Raw genomic sequence first — 12,949 nt, forward strand, 5'->3', positions numbered from 1 at the left:
GATCCTCATCACCTCCGCCATTCCCCCAACCGGGTCCGCCACATATAGCAGCAGATCATCTGCATAGAGCGACACCCGATGCTTCTCCCCACCCCGCACTAACCCCCTCCAGTTCTTCGACTCCCTCGCCTGGCCATGGCCAGGGGTTCGATCACCAGCGCAAAGAGCAGGGGGGACAAGGGACACCCCTGCCTCGTCCCCCGGTGCAGCTGGAAATGCTCTGACCTCCTTCTGTTCGTCGCCACAGGGGCCTCATATAGCAACCTCACCCACCTGACGAACCCCTCCCCAAACCCAAACCTTTTCAGCATCTCCCACAGGTACCCCCATTCCATCCTATCAAAGGCCTTCTCCGCATCCATCGCCGCCACTATCTTCACCTCCCCTTTCACCGCCGGCATCATGATAACATTCAAGAGCCTCCGTATATTAGTATTCAACTGCCTCCCTTTCACGAACCCCGTCTGATCCTCGTGCATGACCTGCGGCACACAGTCCTCTATCCTCATGGCCAAAATCTTTGCCAGCAACTTTGCATCTACATTTAGGAGTGAGATCGGTCTATATGACCCACACTGTAGGGGATCCTTGTCCTGCTTCAGGATCAAGGAAATCAGTGCCCTAGACATAGTCGGGGGCAGAGGCCCCCCTTCCCTTACCTCGTTGAAGGTCCTAACCAACAGCGGGCCCAGCAGGTCCGAATACTTCTTGTAAAATTCAACCGGGAACCCATCCGGCCCCGGTGCCTTCCCTGCCTGCATGTTCCCTATCCCTTTGGCCAACTCCTCCAACCCAACCGGCGCCCCCAACCCTGCCACCTGCTCCTCCTCCACCCTCGGAAACCTCAGCTGGTCTAGGAAGCGTCCCATCTCCCCTGAGGTATCAGACCGGTACAGTTCCTCGTAGAAGTCCCTGAAGACCCCATTGATACCCACCGCACTTTGTACCGTGCTCCCTCTTCTATCCCTAACTCCCCCGATCTCCCTAACTGCCTCTCGCTTCCAAAGCTGGTGCGCCAGAATCCGGCTCGCTTTTCTCCATATTCATATACCGCCCCCTGCGCCCTCCTCCACTGTGCCTCTGCCTTCCCTGGTGGTTAACAGATCGAACTCAGCCTGGAGGCTACGCCGCTCCCTAAGCAATCCCTCCTCCGGGGCCTCCGCGTATCTCCTGTCCACCCTCACCATCTCCCCCACCAACCTCTCCCTCTCTGTCCTTTCCCCCCTCTCATTGTGTGCCGTAATGGAGATCAGCTCTCCTCTGACCACCGCCTTCAGCACCTTCCAGACCACCCCTACTTGCACCTCCCCATTATCATTAGTCTCTAGGTACCTCTCTATACACCTCCGGACCCGCCCGCTCACCTCCTCGTCCGCCAACAACCCCACCTCTAGGCGCCACAGCGGCCATTGGTCCCTCTCCTCCCCCAACTCGCGGTCCACCCAATGCGGAGCATGATCAGAGATGGCTATCGCCAAGTACTCCGTATTCTCCACCCTCAGAATCAGCGCCCTGCTCATGACAAAAAAGTCAATCCGGGAATAGGCCTTGTGGGCATGGGAGAAGAACGAAAATTCCCTGGCCCCCGGCCTCGCAAACCTCCATGGGTCCACCCCTCCCATCTGGTCCATTAACCCCCTCAGCAACTTGGCTGCCACCGGCCTCCTGCCCGTCCTAGACCTAGAGGGATCCAGTGCCGGGTCCAGCACCGTGTTGAAATCCCCCCCCATTATCAGGCCCCCGAATGAAACACCTACCCTACCCACCCCTTTCTCAACCTTACCTGATCAGCCACCCTCGGGTGCGTCTCCTGAAGCATGGCCACATCCGCCTTCAGGTGTGCGAACACCCGGGCCCACTTGACCGGCCCATTCAGTCCCCTTACATTCCAGGTTATCAGCCGGATCAGGGGGCTACTCGCCCCGCCCCCTCCCCGCCGACTAGCCATAGTCCTTCCTAGGCCAGCCACGCGCCCCCCCCCCACAGTGGCAGATCCCCACCCCGACCTCCTCTACCAACTCCAGCTCCTCCCGTTGCACTCCCGTAAGTCAGCCGACTCCTGCTGACCCCGGCCACTCCCGCCACTCCATTGACCCCCCCCCCCCCCCCCCCCCCCCAGTGTGGAGCTTCCCTTTATCCCGCTTGTCCACCAGCAGGCTCTCAACCTCCCCATTCCAGTCCCAGTGCGGGAGAAAAACCCGCGCTGCCCAGCTCCGGCCCCGCCCCCTTCAACCCTTAGCACGGGAAAAAGTCCGCGCTTTCCACTCGCCTGGCCCCGCCTCCTCTGGCGCAGCTCCCTTTCCAGGCCCAGTCCCATTACCCCCAACTCAGGCCAAACTCACCCCCGCCCCCGACCATCAACCCCCCAAGCTATTTACCTACCCCTCCCCCACGAGCCCACCCGGCGGACCTAATCGAAACAATGCCCAATCAACCCCCGAAAAACAAAGGAACCCCCCTCGGAACACAGCACAACAATCCCCAACGATCCCTCCGCTGCGACCCCTCGTCCCCAACCCTTAGTCCGAGTCCAGTTTTTCGGCCTGAACAAAGGCCTACGCCTCCTCCGGGGACTTGAAATAGTGGTGTTTGTCCTTGTAGGTGACCCACAGATGCGCCGGCTGCAGCATACCGAACTTCACCCCCCTCCTGTGCAGCACTGCCTTCGCTCGATTGTAGCCGGCCCTCTTCTTCGTCACCTCCGCGCTCCAATCCTGGTAGATCCGGACCTCCGCGTTCTCCCACCTGCTGCTCCGCTCCTTCTTGGCCCACCTTAACACACACTCTCGATCAGCAAACCGGTGGAACCGCACCAGCACCGCCCACGGCGGCTCGCTGGGCTTGGGCTTCCTCGCCTGCACTCGGTGGGCCCCTTCCGACTCCAAGGGCCCCTGGAAACGCTCTGCTCCCATCAGTGATTTCAGCATGATAACCACGTAGGCCCCCACGTCCAATCCCTCCAGCCCCTCGAGAGGCCCAGGATCCGCAGGTTCTTCCGCCTGGACCGGTTCTCCATCTCCTCGAACCTCACTTGCCATTTCTTGTGGAGCGCCTCGTGCGCCTCCACCTTCACCGCCAGGCCTAGGATCTCGTCCTCGTTCTCCGAGACCTTTTGCCGGACCTCCCGGATCGCCGCCCCGTGGGCCGTCTGAGTCTCCAGCAGCTTATCGATTGAAGCCTTCATCGGCTCCAGCAGCTCTGTTTTCAGTTCCTTAAAACAGAGCTGGAGCAACTCCTGCTGCTCCTGCACCCACTGCATCCACGCTGCCTGGTCCCCGCCCTCCGCCATCTTGGTCCTCATCCCTCGCACCTTTCTTTGCTGCAATGCCGCTTTTTTAATCGCCCCTTCCTGGTCCAATCCATACACTATGAGGGGAATGTTGCTGTCCCCTTCCCACACCGGGAAACGTTGAACAAGCGCCGTTACGAGCCCCAAAAAGAGCCCAAAAGTCCGGCAGTTGCTAGCAGGAGCTGCCGAACGTGCGACTTAGCTCCGCATAGCCGCAACCGGAAGTCTCCCACAACCGGAAGTCTCCACATTTCCGATTGTTAAACACCAATTATTTATTGCATGCCACTTGCATCAGTAAGTGCAGATTATGGTCATGTTGTTGCTTTATTATTCCCACAACAACGATGGCATCTGCGATACAGATGCATCCTGGTACAATACATTCAGTGCAGTCCATGTGAGCTTGGAAGAGATCCTGGCTAACAGCCCGAAAGGAAATTGTTGAAATCAGTATTGTCTGAATGGGGCACGAAATATAGTAAACTCTTGGGACTTCTCCCAAGAAATGCTGCCCAGTAACCATCCTTGGCATCACGCATCAAGAAGAATTTTCAACCCTTAAATCTCATATTTAACTCTTCTATTGTAGGTATTTTGTAAGACCAATGTTTAAAGATCATGGATCAAGGCATACTCTCAGTTATCCATTTTTCTTTATGACATGTGAGCTGCACCATTCAGTGTGCTGTTGTTCTCTTCCAGTGATTCCACCTTTCTCAATTTTGTCTAGTTCAACCTTCAATTTGTCTTGTATGTGGATGCTGCACTTACGTGGCGGATCAGTTGACGGACATGCATTCTCCTGCAGGATGTTTCAGCTCCCTTGAAACTTGAAACTAATATTGGATAGACTTTCAATATTATATCATGAACTGAGGATTAGTTTCTGAGTTTGATATGCCTTCTGATATCTGACTGATTCCATGGGTTGTTATTAGTTTGAGGCAACTGCTCGGTCCAAGACTGTAAGAAACACAGCCCAGTACATCACGCGAACCCTCCTCCCATCCATTGATTCTGTCTACACCTCCCGCTGCCTTGGGAAAGTGAGCAGCATAATCAAAGATCCCTCCTACCCGGGTTATTCTCTCTTCCAACCTCTTCCATCGGGCTGTAGATACAAAAGTCTGAGAACTCGCTTTAACCAATTCAAAAGCAGCTTCTTCCCTGCTGTTACCAGACTCCTGAATAACCTTTTGATGGACTGAGCTAATCTCTCCATGCATCTTCTCTACTGAGTAGCACTATACACCGTATTTTTCATTCAATATCTATATATTTACTTTGTGTATTTATTGTGTGTCCTCTGTTTTTCATGTATGGAATGATCTGCTTGGACTGTACGCAGAATAATGCTTTTCAATGTAACTCTGTGCACGTGACAATAAATCCAAATCCACCCATGTAAGCAACCCCCGCCACCAAACAAAAAAACAACCCCAATCTCTCTCCCCCCCCCCCCCCCCCCCCCCCCCACACACACACACACACGCCTTCCTCCTGGCAACCCTCCACTTTACTCCCAGTAACTATCCTGCTCAGCTAGTGTGATGGCTCCCGCTCAGGGCCTCTGACTTTCCCTCACTCCTCCAGTCCATCCTTATTCCCTCCCCACCCCCCAAACCACCAACAAACAAAGAGAAACAAAAGGCAAGCTCACCATCACCATTCCCCTATCAAAACCCATCCCATGTACCTTACAATGAACACAAAGCTCCTCTCCAAAGTTCAGTGTCCTCACACTGCTCCCTGGTCCCTCATAAAGTCCACCGCCGGGCAGCACGGTGGTGCAGTGGGTTAGCCCTGATGCCTCACGGCGCCGAGGTCCCAGATTCGATCCCGGCTCTGGGTCACTGTCTGTGTTGAGTTTGCACATTCTCCCCGTGTTTGCGTGGGTTTTGCCCCCACAACCCAAATATGGGCAGGGTAGGTGGATTGGCCACGCTAAATTGCCCCTTAACTGGAAAAAAAAATGAATTGGGTACTCTAAATTTATTTTTTTTAAATGAATAACCTAAGCCGGTACGGGAATTGTGCTGTTGGCATAACTCTGCATCATGAACCAGCTGTCTAGCCAACTGAGCTAAAGTGCCCCCCCACCCACCACCATCAGGACACAGGTGCCAGGATGTCGAGGTGGTGCTGACAGGGCACTGCCAGGGTGCCAGGTTGCTATGCCAGAGATTGGGCCTGGAGATGCCCTGACCTTAAGAGGTGGAGTGAGGAAGGGCTCGAGGAACCCCAAAGAGGTACGGTGGGGCGTGGGGGAGGGGGGGGGGTGTCTGGAGCCTGTGGTGGGGAGTTGGAGGAGGGTTGGGAGATCGGAGTGACATTTAAAGATGTCGCACCGATCTCTTCCTGCGCTAATGTTGTGTGGCCTTGGCAGGGTGTTGCTTGCTGAGGTCAAAAGAAAAGGGTCCCATTTGATAGCGGGGTCATTCGCGGTGCTGCATGCGCTGAGAAACACCCCACTGTATGCACCAAAACCGGGATTCGGTTTTTTGGGCGTTAAAACGTGCACAGTGTCTTCACTCTCTGCCACAATGTTCTATTATCTAGCCACTGGCTCCACCCCTTTCCCATGAAACTGTGTCTGAGTGGATTACCTCCAGGTGTTCCGGTTTACCCCCACAAATCCCGAAAGACGTGCTATTAGGTAATTTGGACATTCTGAATTCTCCCTAAGTGTACTCGAAAAGGCGCAGGAATGTGGCGACTAGGGGCTTTTCACAGTAACTTCTTTGCAGTGTTAATGTAAGCCTACTTGTGACAATAAAGATTATTATATTATTACTTTCTGCCCATGTAAAATTGAGCTCAGAGCAGGCACCACAACGGGTCCCATAGTATCTAGTAATTAAACAAGTCATTCCTGTTCTTAACCCCTGTTTCTTTGCTATTGGTATTTTTTCAGGTGCATGAATATCTGAGAAATAAGCTGTGTTCCCTCTATGAAAACGACTGCATCTTTGACAAATTTGAGTGTGTGTGGAATGGCTCTGACAGGTAGGTGGTATCTTGGATCTGACTGCCTGACTGTAAGCAACAGATTGGTGAAGTAGTCTGCATTCCTTGCCCTTTCTACCTGGACTGGAGGCGTTGGTTTACATTTTTATCTATTTTATGGGACACGGGTGTCGCCGACTAGGCCCGCATTTATGGCCCATCCCTAATTATTTTTTAGGGGCCAGTTAAGAGTCAACCACATTGTCCTTTTTATAAGCAAAAAATTTGCAATTACTTCAGCTGCATCAATATTGTGAAAGTAAGTTTGAAATTGGCATTCCAGTCTCCCGATGGATGTGTATGTTCATCGTCCATTGTAGCACTGAATCTTACAGAGATTCTGGTTCAACATCTATTGGCCTCAGCATCTCTGCAATTTGGGGAGCTGGTTGCCACTAATTGCCACGGGAGAGGGGAGAAGGGGAGAGGGAGCTGGTTGGGGGAGGGTCTGGGATTTTGTTTTGTTTTGGGTTGGTCCTATTTTGTAAATCATAGAATTTACAGTGCAGAAGGAGGCCACTCGGCCCATCGAGTCTGCACCGGCTCTTGGAAAGAGCACCCTACCCGAGGTCACCACCTCCATCCCATCCCCATAACCCAGTAACCCCACCCAACACTGACGGCAATTTTGGACACTAAGGGCAATTTATCATGGCCAATCCACCTAACCTGTACATCTTTGGACTGTGGGAGGAAACCGGAGCACCCGGAGGAAACCCACGCACACACGGGGAGGATGTGCAGACTCCGCACAGACAGTGACCCAAGGCGGAATCGAACCTGGGACCCTGGAGCTGTGAAGCAATTATGCTATCCACAATGCTACCGTGCTGCCCTTAATGTTATGTGTTTTATATGTTTAATTGTTAAAATTTGAAAATTTAAATAAAAATATTTTAAAAAAAAGAAATGCCCTGTGGGAAATGTGTATCGATAGTGCAGCCTAAAAGGTGAGATGCTTAGCAGGTTAAACAGACTTATCTATCAATAGAGACCAAAACAAAACTTGTGTGACAGAGCACCTAAATTAATACTTTGTGTTTGTTTTCACAACAGAAGGGAATTAATGCAAACATAGTTAAGGAAGAGTAAGTGTGAAATATTGGAGGGGATAAGTACAAGGAAATGGGAAATATTGGGTGGTTCAGCACTTTTGAAATTAGATAATTTGCCAGGCCAGGATGAAAAATACTGCAAATTGATAAGGGAAGCCAAAGAGGAAATAGTGGAAGCTCTGACTGTCATTATCCCAATCTTCTCTGGCTATAGGCACGGTGTTGGGGTGCTGTTTACATTATACCATTGTTTTAAAAAGGGAGTAATGGATAGGCCACATAATTACAGGCCAGTCAGCCTAACCTGTGTATGAGAATGTTGCGATGCTTTCTGAAGTTATATAAACATAAGCCTTCCTTTCTTGCCCCCGTGTTCATTTGCTTCACAGTGTAATCATGACTGGTTCTTACAACAACTTCTTCCGAATGTTCGACCGCAACACAAAGCGTGATGTCACACTGGAAGCATCGCGGGAAAACAGCAAGCCCAGAGCAATACTCAAACCCCGAAAAGTATGCATGGGTGGGAAAAGGAAGAAAGATGAAATTAGTGTTGACAGTTTGGACTTCAGTAAGAAGATTCTGCACACGGCGTGGCACCCGTCGGAGAATATCATAGCAGTAGCCGCCACAAACAACCTCTATATATTCCAGGACAAAGTGAACTAGAACATTTGTTTGACTGGTCGCCTTAGCACTGCGTACAATAAAACATCAAATTATTATTATTTGTTAAAGGAAAACTTGGCCCTCTGGAATGAATCCTAACAATTTTTTTTGTCAGGTTGTCTTAATGAAGCTGTGGTGCCTTTTGGTATATGGATCTGTAATTCCCATGATGCATCTATTCTAGAACAAAATGGCTTCTCTTTATAAGGCACTAAATTTCCATCTAGTTCATCTGGCTTTTAAAGATGTAAATATTCAACACTGACTAGTAAATTTTATTTTTTTTCCTTCTCCCTCATTGAAATAGGGATAAACATTGATGTATTTTAATTCTCCACAGCTGCTAATGCCTTGGACATTCTTTATCAAAATAATTCAATTTGCACCAATTGACGGCTGCTTCCGGAGGGTGACAAATATTAGATCGTATGTTTATATATTTTTTGTTTTCCATGAAATGCATCCCTCCTGTTTCTACATACACTGGGATTGAGAAAATCAAGTGTTTGTCAGCATAATATAATGAGCGGTGTTTAATGAATCAGGGAATTCTCAACACAATTCCTCGAACAGAAGACTCTTATTTGTGAAATGACCCGAGCTGTTTTGTAGCTCAGTATATGAAAGAATGAATTTACTTGCATTGTTGAACAAGCAAACTAGAAAATGTTTAAGTTAACTATACTAATGCCAATTTGAAAATGTAATTGTAGATTTTTAAAGTCCCGAGACTATCGGGGCTTTTGTAGGTAGAGTTTTTCAAGTTTTACATCTAATAATGGGAATAATTGCATATAATGACTGAACAAGTTTTACTTTTAAATTATATCCTAATTATGTTGGATCTCAAAATTGTCTTTCCACCCCCTCCCCCCTTGATAGATAGTTATATTCTGGTATCCAGTTTCTTTGAAATGTCTTCTCTTCATATTGTCCTGGCAGTTTGCACACCAATTTCCTCAGTTTGATTCTTGTAGAGCTCGGCATCGAATGTGTAGTTACTGTTTCTAATACTTAAATCCAGGGGTATTCATTTAGGCTGACACTACACCAGAATAAAGCTACACTGTCCTGTCAGTATTGAAAGAAGATATGGCTGGAGCCTTTACCAAAAGGGAATAATTTTTCAAGCCTTGACTTTTATTGTCCCAAGCTTTTTGCTACAGTTAATGTGGTTTAAGTAGATTTAGCAGTACTTACCCCTGTTACTGGCTCAGTTACTAAAAGGAGTGAGGCTTTGGGTTAGCTGATCTCAACAACAATTAAACTGGCCAAACCCACCCAGCCCCTGGTAAGGAAAGGGTCAGACTTGGCAGTGTTGCACCTGTAGTGAAATAGCCGTGGGTCGAGGTTCGAATGTAAAGAATTGTCCTCTGATAATGATAGGTGCCTGGCTCCTGGAATCATGTCACAAGAAGTAGGAGATGGAGAAAAACATCTTTAGTTCTTAAAAGTATTGAGCCTTTTTGCTACAACAACGCAGAATCAAATCTCAAAACTACACTTATGAATTTGACTTAAGGTTAAGTAAGAATTCAGACGTATGTCAATGTTTTAACAAGATTGTAATAGCATGTTTTTCATTAAATGTACAACCATTTTAAAAGCACAGGCTCACCAGCCCCAATTTATGAAGGAAGAATGTCTTTATACAAAATGCATTGGAAGCAGGTTCTACAAGCTCTTTGGTATATAACTTTGTATTTCATTGGATGGTGTCTGAAAGTTAACATTCACACTGAACATTTGCCTAGCTATTCTTTCAACACACCACTATAATCATTCATCTGCCCCAAAGTAACAAGCCAGCATTGAGTTATTCAGCCCAGGAAGCATTATGAGGGATGAAATTTATACACCATTTTCATCACCAATTTCAATATCAGAACAACTATTGATCAGTTGCACAGTAATGTTTAAATCTTCAAATTTCTGAGTTTATGTTTCAGTATAGCCTGAGAAAATAGTCATCCAGAGAGGTTAATTAAAACACACATACCAGCAACAACCGCTTTGGTCGCCTGGTATGATTTGTGTACCTATCCAGACACATCCATTTGTGTAAGAGGTGCTTTTGCCCACCATTCTTGATACTGGCCACTTCCTACCCTATTTGATCAAACCCAATCGACATATCCCTCTGCTCCTTTCTCCCTCATTTACTAGCTTTCCCTTAAATGGATCTATGCTATTCACTTCAACCAATCCTTCAGGTAGCATCTTCCATTTTCTAACCACTCTGGATAAAAGAGGTTTCTCCTTAATTCCCCATGGGATAATCTCACATTTGGCCTCTAGTTTTGGTCTCCTCCCCACAAGTGGAAACAATGGCCGGAATTCTCTTCTCCCACCGGAAGTGCACCCCTACCCGTGAGGTTTCCCGGCAGCATGGGGTGACATCCATGGGAAAACCTATTGACAAGCAGTGAAAAGAGGGAATCCTGCAACCAGAAACGGTGGGCTGATAAGAGACACGCAGCTGGGGAACCAGAGAATCCAGTCCTCCTCCTCGATATCGACATCATCAAACACTTTCAGAACAACAGCAACTTGCTAGGGCACCTTTAATGTAATAAAATGTCCCAAGGCGCTTCACAAAAGTTCTACAAACAAAGTTAGACACTGAGTCATAGAGGGCAATATTATGGGATATTCATTGTCTAAAGTTCCACTATTAGGTCACTCCCAAATTGCCTTTTATACAATTAATTAATTAAACCTAACCCTCAAAAATCTCTACGGATGAAATTTCCCGGCTGTTCATGCCAGCGGGATCTTCCAGTCCCACCAATGGTGCACCCCTGCCACAGATTTCCCAGCGGCCTGGGGTGAATTCGATGGGAGCGGCGGGACCAGAAGATTCTCCGCCAAGAAACACACTACAGGAGACCGGAGAATCTCGGCCCACATCAGAGCCTCCCTGTTTCAGACCAAATCAGATTTCTGACATGGAATCAAACATTGCATTTGAGGTGCTCAAAAATCTGCATACAATTGGCCAACTGTACCTGTGTTCATTCTGCCCAGCCCATTATTCGCACCTTTTCTTTTTTCTGCACCTGTTCTATTTGACAGTGATTTTTTTTTCACTCCTAAATCTGTCTTTCTTTCCCCGGGAAATTTAAACTAGCTTATCCGCCCCCTTTCTACCTCTCGGCTCCCATTGGTCATTTACCAACATGCCCCAAAAGGTTAGGGTCATGGGGAGGGTGAATGTCACCTTAGCGGATGAAGCAAAAAATGGGTGTAAGCGAATTGGCTGTCCATTTTGCACCCTGCTCAGCTTTCCATCTGCTGAAGCCACAGCTGGCTGCAAAAGGGCATTCACCCAGGAGAATGTAAGTTATGGGTTCAGATCCCACTCCAGAAACATGAGCACAAGACTCTGGGCTGACTATCCCAGTGCACTATGTAGAGAATGCTGGACTGTCATGTGTCATCTTACGGATGAAATGGTAAACCAAGCTCCCATCTCAGGTGGTCATAAAGGATCTTATTTTTGAAGAAAAGGGGAGTTCCCACTCTTATCCTGACCAACATTTGGCCCTCAACCAATATCACCAAAACAAGTTATCTGGCCAGAGCCTGAGTAGGTAAAAATGTATTGCAGCATCAAAATAAACCCAAACAACTTGATCAGTTCATTGACACACTACATTTACTGAATCATTTTCAATTGCCTATTATACTAGTTATCATTTCTAACATGGTTAGGATGGTCAATAGTCATTAACTCCTAACAGTTGCTGCTAGAGGTTAACACAACTTTGCACAACATCCAGACTAGCTACTGAGGATGCTGCCCTCATGACCAATAGGTCAGAAATTAAACCCAGTTAAACTATGTGTTACGGTGTAACCAAGGCAATCACCCTCACGCGGTTACAGTTCAGCTCCTGGTCTTTGTCCCAGCAGCCAATTTCACTGGCAGTGATATATGGGAGCTCTCGTTCATCTTGGTGCCCATGAACAAATCAGCCAGGATTCTTCTTCAGAATTGCTGTACAGTGACCACATCTGCGATGTGCACATTTGAAGGTTGGGTGGGGTCAGGATCTGTCTGGACAGTAAATGAAATGAAAACCGCTTATTGTCACGAGTAGACTTCAATGAAGTTACTGTGAAAAGCCACTAGTCGCCACATTCCGGCGCCTGTTCGGGGAGGCTGGTACGGGAATCGAACCGTGCTGCTGGCCTGCCTTGGTCTGCTTTCAAAGCCAGCGATTTAGCCCAGTGAGCTAAGTAGTACCCCACACCAGCTGAAATAGCCAGTGTCTCTCCTTTCATTCGATTAATTGACCAGCTGGAAACTACTTTTCACATTCACTGGAAAAAAAAAAGTCGTAATTTCGAGCATCTTTACTGGAGAAACATGTTTTTTTTCATGAAACAGATCAGAACTGTAATTTTAAAACCACTGTTGGCTTTCTTAAGGGACAAATGCTCACTATCCTTGTGTGACGTTGCTCATCCCACTATTTTATCGGAACCCGCCGTGTTTAACCTGTTTAAATCAATTAACCACCTCCATTAAAATGGCAAACAGGGAAATGTCGCACAAAAACGCAACCCTTAATCTCTGCCAGCAGTCCTTCTAAAGGATTGAATAGAGGGCTGGCCAAAGCTTTGTTCTGTTCCAATAGACACTCACCCAAGTCCCAAAACAGCAGGCCTGTATTTCAAGGACCGCTTCCAAAGCAGACTGTGCCCATGTGTACCCGGATACTGTCCACTAGACAACAGAACCAAGACACAAGGTTACCTTTATACCTGAGGCATGATGATCAGTGGGAGTGACACCAGTGTTGGTGTCCAATGCCATATACCTGTTTCAATAAGTATACAATTAAAAGGGGGTTATCAATATTATTCCTTTTAAAACAAAACGGACACAAGTGATTTTGCAGTCAATGATTCTGTTCTGTAC

The 12,949-nt window shown here is 47.9% G+C and overlaps 1 protein-coding gene across 4 annotated transcripts in view; it reads left to right on the top strand.

The window, feature by feature from the left end:
* Nucleotides 1–10,433, top strand: part of LOC119965044 (serine/threonine-protein phosphatase 2A 55 kDa regulatory subunit B beta isoform) — a 756,912-nt gene extending 746,479 nt beyond the window's left edge. For all 4 annotated transcript variants that reach the window (XM_038795265.1, XM_038795266.1, XM_038795267.1 and 1 more), the window contains 2 exons: nt 6,207–6,298; nt 7,743–10,433. In XM_038795265.1, the coding sequence (XP_038651193.1) occupies nt 6,207–6,298; nt 7,743–8,022 (372 nt within the window). In that variant the 3' untranslated portion in view covers nt 8,023–10,433. The remainder of the gene's footprint in view (nt 1–6,206; nt 6,299–7,742) is intronic.
* Nucleotides 10,434–12,949: the final 2,516 nt, after the last annotated feature.

This window comes from Scyliorhinus canicula, chromosome 4, assembly GCF_902713615.1.
Source record: "Scyliorhinus canicula chromosome 4, sScyCan1.1, whole genome shotgun sequence".
In the NCBI taxonomy this organism is placed as follows: domain Eukaryota; kingdom Metazoa; phylum Chordata; class Chondrichthyes; order Carcharhiniformes; family Scyliorhinidae; genus Scyliorhinus; species Scyliorhinus canicula.